The sequence below is a fragment of the Agelaius phoeniceus genome, chromosome 5 (genome assembly GCF_051311805.1).
Source record: "Agelaius phoeniceus isolate bAgePho1 chromosome 5, bAgePho1.hap1, whole genome shotgun sequence".
NCBI lineage: Eukaryota > Metazoa > Chordata > Aves > Passeriformes > Icteridae > Agelaius > Agelaius phoeniceus.
In genome coordinates, this window is record NC_135269.1 from 69,566,446 (window position 1) to 69,582,573 (window position 16,128).

The 16,128-nt window shown below is 44.7% G+C and overlaps 1 protein-coding gene across 3 annotated transcripts in view; it reads left to right on the top strand.

Moving 5' to 3' along the window:
• Positions 1-16,128, top strand: part of SFMBT2 (Scm like with four mbt domains 2) — a 114,989-nt gene that overhangs the window by 18,108 nt on the left and 80,753 nt on the right. For all 3 annotated transcript variants that reach the window (XM_077179260.1, XM_077179261.1, XM_077179259.1), the window contains exons 3-4: positions 1,912-2,006; positions 4,072-4,312. In XM_077179260.1, coding sequence (XP_077035375.1) covers positions 1,912-2,006; positions 4,072-4,312 — 336 coding nt within the window. The remainder of the gene's footprint in view (positions 1-1,911; positions 2,007-4,071; positions 4,313-16,128) is intronic.

The window sequence follows — 16,128 nt, forward strand, 5'->3', positions numbered from 1 at the left end:
TGATGCTCTTCAAGCTTTTCCTGTCAGGTGCTTCTGACCTTTGGTGGGTTGTGCTCAGGGTAAAAGTTGCTTAAGCAGTTTTAAGCTTGGAATGGATAATCATATCTGCCCACCTCCTGATGGACTTGGTTTTAGAGGCTCAGCCTTTGCAGTCTCTGCACACAGCTCTTCTTGTAACATTAACTCTGCAGGGTTGCAGGCACAAAGGCTGACAAATATCCCTGTTCATCTAAATTGCCTGCCTGCATGATACAGAATTCTTCCACCAAGTTCCTACCTTGTGGTTAAGTTGTGGCTTATCATTCAGTCAAGGTTGAACAAACCCCTCATTCTGGGTCAGATATCTCAAGTAGAGCCAGTTTCTGAGCCTGGAGGTTTTTGCAGTGATTGCAAAAATCAAAACAGAGCCCGTTCTTTATTCTGCCATGGATTTGTCTGTTTTTTGGATTGTAATCATGGCATTGGGTTATTTCTTGCTGTGTTGAAGAGTCATCTGGTAGCCTCTTTATCACTGGAGTAAATGTTGATTTGCATCTCCATATTTAAGAAGAGGATTTGAGTTTAGGGCAAGGAGTCAGGCTTGATGCAGCAGCGTGCAAGTGTTTAATGGTGTTGACAGCTCAGCTTTGAACCCCCAGACAGATCTTTACCCTCAACCAGCTCTGTCTCAAAAACCCTCTTCTGTTCCCCTTTTCTCTCCCTCACCTACATGGGTCTGGTGCCACAGGCAGCAAATAAAAACTGTGTCTTCCCCTTTTAATAATGAGAGATTTCCCCTTGCACAACATCATTTTCTCTGGTCCTGGAAACTGGAGACCTGTAGCAATAATTGCAATAAATTAACCTAGCCTTTTTCTTCATAAAACTGTCTGGGGAGGGTTCTTAATTCAGTTTGTCATGAGTCACTTTAATTACATCATGACCACACTGATGAATGCTGGGGCAGGTACAGGGTCTTGCAGAGTTTGCCTGATAAATGCTTATTGCACAGAGCTCATTGCCAGACTGTAAATATTTTTGCTCTGGGGATGAAACTGGGCTTGCAAGATTGCTTGGGAACAAAATGAAAACAATCAGATTTGGCTGATTTTCTGTAAGTGAAAGAAGATTTATTTTTAATTATTGCTGGGTGAGTTTCAGAAATGGTTTGGGGCCTTGGCTCTGCCTCAGTGTGGTTCTAAAGGAAGAAAACAAAAAGTGGTCGTGTCCAGCCCTTGCTGTGGGGCAGGGGTGTGCATGGGGGAGAGAGGACACAGAACCCCAAATGTGAAGGGGAGCAGGGATAAGAAGGCAGTAGGAGTCTAGTGAGATCTGGGAGAAGCAGCTGTGGCTTGTAAAAGGGGTTTATCTGAGATTTCTGGGTGCAGTGATGCTGAGGAAGGAGAAGAGGGGGTGGCAGGAGTGAAGAAAGGTCTCACTCACCCCATGGGTTGGTGTTTGCTGTACCCATGGCCCAGCCAACAGAAGCATCTTGTAATTTATCCCTGGGGCTCTGCTGTGGCCACCAGGGCTGGGGGAGCACTTGGAGGGCACAGGGACATTGCAGCAGGGATGATGGGCAGGCAGCCACTGCCCAAAATCACAGCCTGGGAGTCACCAAATGCAAAATTAAAGAGCCCAAGTGCCTCTTGCAGTGTGTGACAGCTTTGTGCCTCCACTGCCATGGAAGCAGAGTCATTTCTGGTCTCAGTGTTGGCTGCTAAAAGCCCAGAGTCTGCTGAATTCACAGCAAGAGCTGGTCAAAACACAGATCCTTAAAGCAAGCTTTCTGTTTTCCCTTCTGTTGATGTTTATACTGGTTGCTATTCTCACCCTGAACTCTTTGACACAACTTTTGCCTTCTTTGGCTGTGTTTTAGGCTGCTTTTCTTTCTCTCATTTTTTAATTTTTTTTTTTTCTTCTCTTGAACAGATGAGGGCTCCAGCATTGAGGATGCAGACTTCAACTGGGACGAGTTCCTGGAGGAAACAGGAGCCAGTGCTGCCCCCCACACCTCCTTCAAACATGTATGTGCTCCCTCTGAGCCCTGGGGGTGTTGTACACATTCCCTCTCCTGGTTTGCAGGGGCTCCCTGGGGAACTGAAAGTGAAATCTTCCCATTTTGGGGAGAAATTGTCCCTCCACAAATGTGGCAGCCTGAGTGGGAATAGCCCCCAGCTGGTGTTGGGTGACCTTGGTGTGTTTGCAGTCACAGATTGGAGTTCTGTCTCTGTGCCACTCCCTTATCCTCTGCTTTTGCATCAGATTTTCCATTTTTGAGGGGTTGTGTTGCTCTCCCTTTGCTTCTAATGCACTAATTTTTTTTTTCCTCTTCACCTGTTTTCCCCTCTTCATTCATTGTTGTCCATGCCAGCCTGCAGAGATGAATCTTACAGGAGTATTGTTGTTCCCCAAAGCTCCTTTTAGTGCCTGATTTGCTGCCTGGCAGAGTCCCTGAGCACCAGAGTTCAGTGTGGCCCATAGGAAACCATCTCTGCTGTCTCAGCAGTGTGGGGAGCAGGGGCTTGGGCAGGTGGAGCTTTTCCTTTTTCCACATGCAGGCAGTGACAGGTCTGTGCTGTGCTCTGTGTTAGCACCAGCAGCAGTGAGGGCACCTCTGGAGATCACCTGGTCCAACCACCTTTGTCTCCAGGTGATTTTGGGGCTTGTTTTGTAGGGCTAAAGGAGCTGCAGGGATGAAAAAAAACCTCTATTTTATCTAATCTGAGAAACCAGAAAACTCCTCCATTCCCTATTCTGCTTTCATTTTAACAACACTTCACCCAGAGCATTGCAGGATGAAGGACCATAATTCTCTATACCCTCAAAATGCATTTGAGGGCACCTCTGGAGATGACCTGGTCCAAACCACCTTTGTCTCCAGGTAATTTTGTGGTTGAGCAAGTAGACCAATCCTCAGTTGAGCAAGTGGACCATGTTATATTTGTCTTTCTAAATAAAAGAGTCATTTAAAACTGCCATTTCAATTGGAAAGCAATGAGAGACAGGCTTACCTAGAGTTATAATCCCTCTGGATTCAGTAGCTGATAAGGTTCTAAGAAACCTGTGACAACCTGTCCTTAAATGTTTCCTGAAGAGTGACAGGTTACGTTTTGGATGGTTTTGTGAAGACAAGGCTGGCACCTGACCAGTGCACTGGCATCCACCTCTTCTTCAGCAGCATCAGCTAAAGGCATCCCACTGGTCCTTGGAGCACAGGTTATGCTGCAGCAGGCCCTGGTGTTCAGCAGCAGTGTCCCAAAAGAGATGCACAGGCATCTCCAGTGTCCTAAGGCACATCACAGGTGCCCTGTCTCTGCTGAGATCAGTGGAAGTGGCATCTCCATCAGATGGAGGACAGTGACCCAGAGAATTTACTTCTTTCAGTGACAGGTCATACCTCATTTTCCATGGGGGAATTGGCTGAGGCTTGAGCTGCTGAGGATGGGTGCAGTGGAAATCCTCTCCTTGGTCTGCCTGGTACAGCATTCAGCCCTTGATGCTTGTCAAGCCTCTAGAGATGCTTCAATGTTGTGATGTGACTAAATATTGTAGTTGGGCTTAACTCCTAGAGGTGCTCCATACCTGCCTTTCTGTGTCCTGTGATGTGCCTGGTGGAGCTCTGCAGTAGGAAATGAAGCTTCATTTGGTTTATGCTGACTGTATCCAAGGCATTGGTGACATTTAGGGGTGGAAGATGAGTGCCAGTCCTCTCTTGGATGTAGTACACCTGAAGGCACCACTCCTGCATGTGGGAAATGAAACTTCATGTGGTTTATGCTGGCTGTATCCAAGGCATTGGTGACATTTAGGGGTGGAAGATGAGTGCCAGACCTCTCTTGGATGCAGTACACCTGAAGGCACCACTCCTGCACTTCAGAGCCTGTGGGACTTGCCTGATGGGATATGAGCCAGTGAAGTAGGAATGGAATGCCCAGAGAGATGGGGAAAGAGGTGGTTGGATTAAGAAGCACAATCAGCTCGTGTCCTATCCCAGGGTTGCTCTTCAAGGGCAGCATTCCCAGGGGAGGTGAGGGGATCACCCTACCGAGCAGAACAAGTTAACACCATTCCTTTCTCCTTTTTTACAAGGTTGAAATCAGCCTTCAGAGCAGCTTCCAGCCAGGGATGAAGCTGGAGGTGGCCAACAAGAGCAGCCCAGACACGTACTGGGTGGCGACCATCATCACCACGTGCGGGCAGCTGCTGCTGCTGCGCTACTGCGGCTACGGCGACGACCGCAGGGCTGACTTCTGGTGTGACGTGATGACAGCAGACCTGCACCCCGTGGGCTGGTGCACACAGAACAACAAGGTCCTGGTGCCTCCAGAGGGTGAGTTCTGTCTGCTTTGCTGGGGTCATGCTCTGCTGTTGGGGTCCAGGTTTCTGGCTGGGTTGGGATTGTTGTATTCGCGGGGTGCGGCGATGAAGGGAGGAGTGACGAGTCTGACTCCATGATGAATCTGAGAAGTCCATGCTCTCAGAAGGCTAATTTATTACTTTATTGTACTATATTAAAGAATACTAAACTATACTATACTAAAGAATGCAGAAAGGATACTTACAGAGTGCTAAAAAGATAAGAATGAAAACTTGTGACTCTCTCCAGAGTGCCGACACAGCTTGGCCCTGATTGGCCAAAGAGTGAAAACAACTCACAGCAGAATCCAATGGAACAATCACCTGTGGGTAAACAATCTCCAACCACATTCCACATGAGCAAAACACAGGAGAAGCAAATGAGATAAGAATTTTTTCCCTTTTTCTCTGAGGCTTTCCCAGGAGAAAAATCCTGGGATTTTTCTCACAATCCTGAGAATGTGAATGGGACATGGGATGGGTACTGCAGGTCCTCAGCTGGTGTTGGGTGATGTGGGCAGGGTTGTGTCCCCACAGGATTCAGTTTGCCAGTCAGCCTCCAGCAAAGGAGTTTTTGCCTTAGTTGGTGACAACAGAAGGCACTTCCATAGGGAAATGTCTTTTTACTGCTGAACTGTAATGCTGGGATTTTCACTTTGGGGAAAAGTCCTGTTCTTGTGGAAAGGAGGGGTGAAATTCAAGAGTGAGAACAAACTAAAATAAGCAAGATCAGCTTGGATGTAACCAAAATCAGAAGCTGACTTTGCACTCAAAACTGTTTTGCCCTGAAAGTTTAAAACCTTCCATTGCCAGACTCTGGCAGCTCTTAATTCCAATGGTAGATCCACGTGATTGAAGATAGCAGAATTTGATCATTATTGGTTAGGGCATGTCCTGATTGGCAGCTCTTAGGTGCACAAAAGCTGAATGGAAGTGTTGCAGGTTCCTGAGTGGCCCATGTGGAGCAGTTTGTTAATAATACAACTTGATCCCCAAGGTATTTGAATATAAATATATATACATATTAATGTATATAGGCCATGTGCATCAACAGAGCAGCTGTGGTGTATCCTTGCTACCACATTGCTCCAAGCAGAGGCATATTGTCAGCGTTGCTCCTAAGTATTCCTGCCATATATCCCATTTATTCTGCATCAAGGGAAGAAGAGATGAATATTCAGCCTCCAGCTTGTGCATACATTTAAGGAAAGTCTCATTTAAGGGCTCTGCTGCTGAAGTTACTCTTTTCCTTTCTGCTCTGTGGCCATTGGGAACAGTGCATGTGCCAGTTGTGTGCCACGTGGGAATTCTCCTGGAGTGAGTGTTCCCTGACTTCCTCCTGAAGTGAGCTGTAGACACAGTCTTTGAATCAAAGCTGACATTCCTGCCTTGCATGTGCCCATCTGTGAGCTAAACTTGTCTTTTTGTTCTGGTCTGTGTGTTTTGAATAAACACAAGATTGATTGCTTAAAAAAAAGAAGTCCTGAAGATAAATACAGCTGAGAAATCTCTTGGCTTGGTACCAGTAAATCAAGCTGATGTGAGAGGGGTGAGGTGTTTTATTTTATTGGCCTCTTAAACTGCATTTTATTATGTGGATTACAATCAGTGTTACCAGAAAGGTGTACAGTGCTGCAGACTAAATCTCAAAAGTGAGGGTCAGGGGGGGTAAGAGAATTCACTGAATGTCATAATAGAAAATAACAATTCCCTTATAACCTGAGGCAACTGCTTTTCATGGATCTGTTGTAATTTGCCCTTTGGGTCGTGGCCACTCTGTGTGAATTGCCTTGCTTGAGTGACTGCCAGTGTTCAGAGTGCCCTACATCCCTTTTTCTCTGGTGGGTGATGTATCTGGACATCAGGGTGTTGAATGTGGGCAGCTGCCCTGTTAGTTTGGGGCTTTTTTTGTTTATTTTCCCACTCCCACTCTGGTTTTCAGTGAATAAACTTAGTTAAATATTTAATTTCTTTCAAAGAAGAAATTAAATGCATGGGTTGTTAATCCAAAACAGATTTAAGCATTTAAGAGCTTGGCTCATTTTGGAATGAGGCGTCTCAAATGCCCAAGAGGATCTCAGCCTTCAGGACTTAAAGAATCATAGGACCTATGCATTGGTAAAAGAGAAACTCATGTTCTCTATGAACTCTGTGAAGATTTTTTTTAAACCTCTTTATTTTGTTGTCAGACTTTTGGGAGAAACTAAAACCAGCTTTAAATTGCACGGACCCAGTTGTGAAGGCAACTTCACAACACAACGAAGTTCTGCATATCTTGATTACAGTGGCTGTATCTGCTGGCTGCAGCATGGCTGGGGCTGGTTGTCTGTCATTAGGCTGTGATTTTAATCAGGAGCTGAAGGCCTTGGTTAAAAAGCAGAGTTGCCAAAATGGACTTGTTTAACAGCCAGGATGACAGCACTGGGACAATGCTTTATTTCTGCTCACGAGTCAGGTGGGACTGATGGGTGCTCATCTCGTAAATGTGCTGCCAGACAAGAATAGTGGAGTGATGGGACAAAGAATTTCATTAGATGGGAGAGAGATGCAACAAAATGGGCTGGTTCAGTTCAGCAGATCAATAGAACTTGATTTAAAGTCCAGCACACACAGAGCTTTTAAGAGGCGGCTGCCAAATAATTGTAGTTTATGATCCAGACCGAAGGAAGTTGATTAATTTGCAGACTGCTGCTCTGTTATTTATGGGGTGACATTAGTTGCATCATGGTGCCTGTGGCCTGTGAGTAAAATGTCAAGTCATGTTCTGTCCTCCCGTGACGTGATGGTGCAGTCACCAGGCCAGGAATACCTGAGGTGGCAATAAAATGTCTTGGTTTATGGCAGGATGATGTGAGTGCACGTGTGCCCGTGAGCTTCATGCTCCAACCCCCTCCTACACAGGAAATCAAAGGAGTAAAACTGTAGTTACTTCAAGCTCTGCCATTAATTATATTTTTCTCATTACAAATCGGTGTGTAATTTGAATTGCAAACTCAACTATCCTGGCAGAATAGATCTGTTTACCATTCAAAGCAAAATGAAAATTATTTAAATTAGTTAATATAGAACTCATTTGAATGAATTGGATGTTTATTCATGAACTAGCTGAGGCAAGTGTGAAGCTGTCCTTATGGTCTGTAGCTTTGGCACTGATCAGCTCTAATGTCACGTCCTGGGACAGAGATTTCTTCTTTATTGCATATTAACTGTGGTGTAAGCAGTGGGTAACTACAGCCTGATGTAGCTGAGTGTGAAATTTTCATCCTTCCTGACAAGGCCCTTCAGCACTTGTAATTCATATGAGGAAGGGCAGCCTGCTTCAGAGTTCCCTGGCAGGGGCAGGGCTGTGGTGGTGTGGGAGCCTTTGTTTCCTGCACTCTAAGGGTGGGATGGAAGGTAGATTTTCCATCAGTTAGTTAAAATTTCCCCATTGTATCAGCCTGAATGGTAACAGGGATAGAATTTATTCCCTCCTGTGTCTTGCCCAAAACTCTCTTCCTCCTCTAAGTGCAGTTGTTGTCGCCATCCTCTATCCCTCGGACTGAGCATCCCTCATCCCTTTTACCCACTGAGCATTAAAAATTGGAGCCTAACTAAACTTTGCTGACTAGTGAAAGGAAAAGAGGTGTCCTTTGGCCTGTTCATTTCCATGTGTGTTTTCCTCTGCTGGTGACACTTGAGTTCATGGCCACATCCACCATCGGGCGCAGGAGCGGCGTGGAGGACCTGACAAGTGTAGTAGCTAAATTATGCATTGTGAAAGAGCAGGGACATCCTGTGATTGACACTCAGGGGGTTTTTGTGCAGATTGCAGATTTCCAGCTGAACTGATGGAGCCCTGGCTCCCCTGGCACCGTTGTAATGCATCCTGGAATGAGCTAAAGACACCGGATGAGGGGATTGCTTTGTACACTTGGAATTGCAGCAGTGGCTCTGCTTTGATGCTATTGACAGATGGAAATTCAAACAGGGCATTTCTGTGTGCAGATCTGTGAGCTGGAGTCTGTGGAGATGGGAAGAAACACAGCAGGGAGAGAACCAGGTCCATATTTTGATTTTGTGGTGGGCTGGTGCAAATGGGGAAACCTCTGAACACTGGCTGTACCTGGGCTTGGTGACCAAGAAGATCAGTCCCACTGTGATTCTGTGTGGGAAAGCAGCTTTTACTTCCCTGTTGCATAAATACAAGGAGGATTAAAGTTCAGAAGGCTGATCCTGGGTTGAAATAACCTCCTCTTTCATGGTGCTGAGCCTGATAAAGTTTAGTCATCAAATATACCATTAAGAGGGTAGACTTTAAAGCATTTTGCCTGCCCAGGCTTTCTGTGAAGGCAAACACCATCATTTGGTCAGTATTTGAGACAGGTTTTCATGTGGCTCTCAGGTGAGATTAAGGCCAAAGGAGGGAAATTTCACTGTGATTCCAAGTGCTGGGTCAGATTCTGGGCAGGATATGGTGGAAAAGGGAGATAAAACTTGTGCCGTGGCATGTTGGGTTACCTTCAAATGACAACTTACTGCTTTTTTTGTTTGGTTGGTTTTATATATTATCATGTGAATCTATCACAGAACAAAATTCTGCTCTTTGAGGTCAGCAGTGTTAAAGGAGGGGAGAAATGGATCTGGTTGGACTTGGTGAAATTTACAGCAGGGTGATTCTGAATGGCCAGAAGATGGTCTGCTGTGATGCAGGTGTGCATTTGATGTCACTCCAAGGCACACAGAAGGCTTTTTTTGGGGTCACAGCTCAGGGTGGTGGTGATGTGGCCCATACCCTTGGCTTTCAGCATCATTTCTGGAGCTGCCTTGCTGAATACAAAGCTTGTCCACAGCTTCTCAAAAGAGGGACACAGAGATCAGAGATGATGTGTCTGACAATGGATGAGGGTGGTCAAAAATTCCGTTTCAGAAAATGCAGTCATGGATATAGTTGGGGCTTTTTTTTGTTGTTTTTTTTTTGTTTGTTTGTTTGTTTGTTTTGTTTTTTTGTTTTGTTTTGTTTTTTGGTTTTGGTTTTTTTTTTAATAAAGTCATCTTCCCCCTGGGGATCTCATCCCAGAGGATGTAAAAATTGAACTGTACTTGCAGGTAGAGGGATCAGATGGGCAGGGTGGACTTCTCCTTTTGCCTTTTTACTGGTATGGAGAGCAGATCTAGCCCTTGTTTAGCTCTTTCACCTGAAATATTGCTTCCTAAGAGCTTGTGGCTGGAGAAAATAAGTAGGCATTCACTGAGCTTATGCTGTTTAACATCAGCTAAGAACTGGGCCCTCGAGCCAAGTAAAATGAAACTCGGAAATCTTCTTTGGCAGGTTGCACTCTCAAAGCCTGTGGATGTTTCTAAAGCAGTATACAGGGCTGTTTCTTAAAATCTCTGCCCGATCTTTATCCTGTTATTCCATCAAAACTGAGTTTAGACTAGCCTAATGTAAATAGATGGCAGGATTTCTTTATTTTAAATGCTGCAAATGACTCTTAGTGCAGTGTTTTATGTGTGCTTTTCAAGGCGACTTCAGCAGACTATTAATTATGCAGGGATGACGTTAGCATAAATAACTAGTCAGCAAATAAATGTCAATTAAATATTCTATTAGCATAGTAGGCAGCTTTATGCATTGGCATAGAACATTTAGCAGATCATACTTAACGAGCACATAAAAAAAACAGATTTTTTTTTTTTTTCTCCCTAAGCTCTCCTGATGACGGCAAAGGGGAGGAGAGGAGGTAAAAATGCTGGGGTTTGCCTGAAATTTGCTGTAGTAGGAGTCAGGTCAGTTGACTCTGGTGTATCTTGGGAGTTTCCAGGAGCTGGAATTCATTGGAGCATGTCATGGCTTGGCATTTCCTCCCAGCCCCTCGTAGCCCCTTGCAGATTTGCTCCTGAGAAAAGCATATTTTCATCAGAGCACCCTCAGTAGCTTTTCCTTCCCCTCCTTGGCATGAGTCAGATCCCTCAACCTGGGATGTGAAAATTCAAGAGTCTCCTCGTGGCTTGAGTGGCATCAGGATAATGTTGTCTTGATAGGGAAAATGCTCTTTTCTCTGTTGTGTGAAACTGTAAATCTTTCTCATGTGCTACTGGCTTTAGTTACTTTCAGAAGACTTACTATTGCCAAGTGAGGCCCTTTTCGGGTCAACTGAGCATAACAGCCCCCCATATGTGTTGTGGGAATGTAATTAATTGTTGAGTTACTGTGTAAATGTGGCACAGCCAGTGGGTCAGGCTTTGCAAGAAGTTTGAGCTGTAGACTTTATCAAATGTAGAGGGTTTTGATCATCTCCAGCTCTGCTGGGCTTGAGGTCAACATTTTCTGGTTTGATTTTCCCTTTAATATAATTTATCGAGGCATAACTGCAGAGAGCCTTGCAGGGATGAGATGCTGGCAGCTTTATTAGGAGGAGTGGGGAGTAAATGAATTATCCTGATATTTTAATTGTGAAACTCGGACAAAAAAACCACTTCCTGAGTGGGAAATGCAGGGTGTGCACTGCTGTGGCTCTGTGAGTGATGGAGAAAATGGAGGAGGAAAAACAGTGTTTGGTTCAACACAGGTCTTTTTGTTTTGGGAGTGCAGTAGAAGTGTTCTTTAGAAATATGGACAAGGCTCCCAGCCGTGGCTCTGCAGGGCTGTGGCTCTGGTAGTGACCTTGGGGCACTCTCAGCTCTCTGCTCAGGGGAAAGTTTTCTTCCCTGAGGCCAGGTCTCATCAGCTGGGGTCACTCTTCTTGCTTCTCTTCAGTGTCTGGTGGAACTGGCTTAGAAAAGTTCCTTTCTCCCTGTCATTCAACCATAAACTCAAAGCCTCTGCTTTGTGCTCACCAGTATTTTCCTTCAGGAAAAAGTCAGTGTTTTTTCCACTCAAAAACATCAGGATGGCTGTCTTGGAGTTTAAACACCCACGAAACTGTCTTGGAGTTGAGTTGCAGCAGACTCAGCCCCCCAAAAGTGGATGCTGGTCCCTCCTTGCCCTTTTACCAGGGTTAGACTTTGTCTCAGGGGGTTTTGGCCTCTCCTTGTGCATTCATCTTGAGATTTTTCACTTCCATCCCCGTGAGATGCTCCTGGAGAACCCAGCCCTTGCTGAGGATCAGGCATTTGAAAAACTGAAACCATGCAAGATTGTTTAGTTTTCCAGTGGAAAAAAGAAAGCCCAGAGCTTGCACATGAAGTAGGCTCTGTTTATTAAAAGCAAGAAAAGAAACACACTTTTATCAAAACCTAATTTTCCAGTAAGAAGCCGTTTCAGCAGAAACATGCCCAGCAAGCCTAGTTTCTAGGGACAACAACATCTGCTTATGCTGTATTTATATTTATTTATGCTCACAAGCAAAATGGAGGGAGGGGAAAAGGAGAAAAGGAGCAGGCCTGACCAGGCAGCCCGTGGTCCAGCAAGGCAGGGATATGGGCAGTGTCTGTGGGCACCAGAACTGCTCAGGAGCCTGCAGTGCACCTCAGGTGCCTGTTCAGCACCTGTATTTGGGTGCTTTTTTATCACAGAACCCAAGAATGGTTTGGGATGGAAGGGATCTTGCTGATCATCTCATTCTAACCCCTGCCATGGGCAGGGACACCTTGTGCAGAGCAGAATATTACTGAGGATAGTTTGGAAAAATCAGATTTGGCCTACACCTAGATTAGTTATCAGTGCAAGTCCTTAGCGGGTTGACAGTTTCACTGATGCAGTTTTCCCCTAATGCAAATCCTGGATTTTTGCAGATTTCTGGATGGAAATACTTTTCATCTATAACTGTTGCTTGTCCTTGTTCCTGTACTGGACTGAGCCGTGTAGTCAGCAAACCTTTTAAAAAAATATGACTTAGTTTTGCAGCTAACACTGAGGATAATGCAGCACTGTTTACTCTAGTGTGTTATTAACCCAGCTCGGAGCAGGGGTTTAATCTGGAGCTTGGCTGGCAGCCAAGGAAGGGTTCAAGAAGTGGTTCTCCAGTGGATGAGGTTTGGAAGGCAGTGCCTCAGACATGGCCCTGCTGCAATGAATCCACTCCCTGCCTGCTCTTCCCTGGCTTGGGTGGACTCTCTCTTGTAGCTGCATTTTTCTTCACAGAGAAAAATCAAGGCACAACTTCCCAAGGATATTTCTGGGATTCACATTCTCTGAACCTCAGAGAAAGAAAAAAAAACAATTCTAATGTCAATTGCTGCTCCTCTTGTTGCTCACAAGTGGAATGCATCATGGAAGATTATTTACCAGAAGGAATTTGCTTGATTGGATTCTGGTGTGGGTGTTTTGATTCATTGACCAGTTGAATCCAAGGGTGTGTGTTGGGACTGTCAGGTGACAGTCACGAGATGCTGTGCAGTTGGGTGCTTGTGCAGATTCAGTTCAGGTGGAATGTAATATAGAATAACATAGTAAAATAAAGTAGTCTAATAATATAGTATAATAAATATAGTATAATAAAGTAATTAATTAGCCTTCTGATATCCATGGATTCAGATGCATCATTCCTCCCAGACATCACGCAAAAATATCACCGATGCTCTGTTCTGACTTTTATCTCCACATGCTGCTGCCTTCCCCCATAAAGGAGTGATGCTGCCATTCCCACAGCAGCTGGGTGGTTTGCAGCATTTTGAAGGGTCCCTTTTGGGTGCTTTGGTGCCTTTGGGTGCTTTGGTCCCTTTGGTGTTGGGAAGGCTGAGTGATGAATCCTGTTATGATTAAAGAAGCAGCACCTTGTGTACAAGCAAAAGCAGAGCTGAGGATCAGGGATATTGCTATGAAAACTGAAAGCCTAATCCTTTTATAAACAGTCTGGAGGGGGGAGAAGAAAAAGCAGTGATTTTTTTGGGGGCTTTGACAAGTTATAAATATATCCTGAGTGAAACCAATAGTGTGGAGCTTTATGAAAGATTTAATGAATGAATATTTCATGCCCACATGGTGCTTCTTCTGTAAAGTGTGCTGTTGGTAAAAAGCAATAAACAAAGAACCTCCTTCAGGGTTTGTTTGGGCTTTTAAATTAAACTAATTTAATCAACTTTTTCAGTCAAGCTTGATATTAGTTCCTTTCTGTACACAGCACTGTACTGGGTTCTGTTTGTTTTCTCCTGATACCTGTTCTGCTGTTTGGGAGATGCTTGAATATCAGAGAATGATTCATTTCATCCTGCCCTTATGGTGCATCTGGGTTTTCAAGGCAGACAGCTCCTGACTTTCTCCTTTTCCTAAAACCTGAGGAGCCATCCATCCTCTACCATCACAGCTGGAGGTGTTTCAGGACTCCAGCTGAGGTCATTATCCAGGAGGAAAATCACTTGAGCATGCTGGTCATTTCTGATTGTAAGCAATTAGGATTTTTATGGGTTTTGGAAGCCTTCAGCACCCAGTTTGCTGCTGCTCGAAGGATTAGAACTAGCCCAGAGTTCTCTGGAGTCTGTCCCCTATGGCCAGTGAGGCTTGGACATTTCTGCACTGGATATCACAGATTTAAGCAGGGAGATGGAAATTCTCTTCAAGCTCAGGCTTTTGGCAGGGCTGGGGCTTGGGTGTGCTGGTAAAGTTTCTTTATGGTTGGCAGCCGTAACAAATAGGAGGAAATCAGGGTATGTGTCAGCTCTGTGTTCCATGTCTTTTGCAATAATTTCTAAAAAATCCTTGGGGATGTGATTTCTCCTTGGGAACAGCAGGACTGAAGCCAGTTGATGTTTTCACAGCTGGACCAGCAAGTGAAAAGCAAATGAGGCAAGTAGGGAGATAAAAGCAAGGGTGATTGGAGGGGTAGAGGTAACTTTGGGAAGGCATCAGCATGAGCTGGGGATCCTCTCAACCCCACACCTTGCATGGAGTGGTGGGGTTGGTGTTGCATGGAATGAGGCATTTCTTAGCTGCTTTTGCCATGAGAAGGAGTAAAAGTCCTTTTTTTCATTTTTTTTTCTCCCTTTTTTTATTTTTTCTTGTGGAGCCAGTTGATTTTGTAGCAGGCAACTTTGGGAACTGAAATTAATCCCTCTTGGCTGGATGGAGTACGGCCCTATGAGGTTTCTGCTACATATGAGCAGGGCTTGGTATTAGAAGAGAGGTTGTGTTAGAAACTGAGGGGGTTTTGCTTGTCCAAACCCCCACAGATCTGAGTTCCATTTTTTTGGTAGGGTTATTAGGCAACGTGTGAGATTCTGTCTCTGTAGATCAAGTCTCAAGCCCATTGCACAGCAAAAGCATTAAACCTCAGCGAATACTGATGCAGCAAAACTCCCTGCAAGTGATGCTGAGCTGCAACAACTGATTCATCCAGCCCAAAATGTTGGCAGAACCAATTTCTGTGGCAGCTCCTGACCCCCCTGCAAGGAAAACTCATTTCAGTGGGACTCAGGCTCTGTTCAGGGTGCTTGGAGCACTTGAGGTGAGCGGGTGGGACCCCGTGGCTTTGCCTTCTGTTGCTCATGATTCTGATCACAGTCTGCAGCCTCCACCGTGACCAAAGCATTGGTTTTGAGCCTGATGTTCAGTGCAGGTTGTGCTGGAGGAGCAGAGATAGGGCAGGAGGGGAGTAATTGCAGCTTGAGGCAGAAACTGTCAATGAGGAGCTGCATTTCCAAGGAAATACTGCAGGAAAAGGCGGTGAGCAGACACCAGACTTTTCTGCAAGTAGAGATTTCCTCCTTCTTTAGCAGGGAGTGGAACAGGGTGGGTTTTTGGGTGGTACCTTTGAGACCATTCCAGAAAAAAATTCCCTTTGACAATTCTTGCAAAAAGCTTCTTGCATCCACTGTGTGAAACAGCAAAATCCTCCTCCTAATACATTTAAGTGCCAAGATGGAAATTATTTCATAATTAGCCTCTGTAAGGCTCCTTAAAAAAAAAAAAAAGTTTAAGAACTACTGGCCCTGTTGCTCTGAGTTTAACCATTGTTTGATATAATCCAACTCCTTGGTTCAGACCATGTGAATATGAAACAAAATGCAGAAAAGTTGAGAATCTGTTCAGCATTGAACAGAAGAATTACAGCCCCATTTGTAGGCTTGGTGTGTGGTCACTGAGGAGACTACAGTGACATTATTCAAGCAAAAACCACGGACATGCACCTTGCTCATGACTCTGGAGATCCCCACACCTTGAATATCCAGCAGTGAATATCCACAGTTGTTCTTCCATGTCCTGGGACATCTGCTCTCAAGCTGTGGAGCTAAAAAGCCCAGAAACCACAGAAAAATGGGATGGTTGACCCTGAAAGCATAACAGTGGGTGCAGACCAGTCATTTTTGTAATTGTCAATTTAATTAATGTCTGGCTAAATGCATTTTTAATAAAGTACTCTTAAAAAATTATTAGTTTGAGAGATTTTAAAATAGTCATTCTTGATAATTGAATTTAATTTCCCTTCCCCAGTCTCCTGTAATTTTCCCCAGAGGAGTTCTGGAATGGAAATGCCACTTCAACTGTAAGACTAGACTTAGGTAGTTAATGATAAAAAAGGTAAAGCATGGTCAAACTTAATTAATCTCTATTGGAGACATCTGTGGAGACTTAAAAAAAATCCCCATGTCTTTGATATTCAAAGTTAGACAGTTTTGGGTGTTTATATCAGAGAAGGAGGTGATATTTTTGGTGCATTGGGTAGGAACTGGGAAGGGTGAGCAGCGCAAGGGATTTGCTCCAGAGCATGCCAAAATTGAAGTACACTTTTCTGCAGTGGACCTTTTTTTGATCAGTTTGGATATTAAATTACACCTTTTAGTGCTGAGCTGAGGGAGGATGTTCTGAGCCCTTTTAGGCCAAGGACAGAGCAATATGCCCAGTGCTGTGTCTTCAGCAGAGCTTTCCTTCGG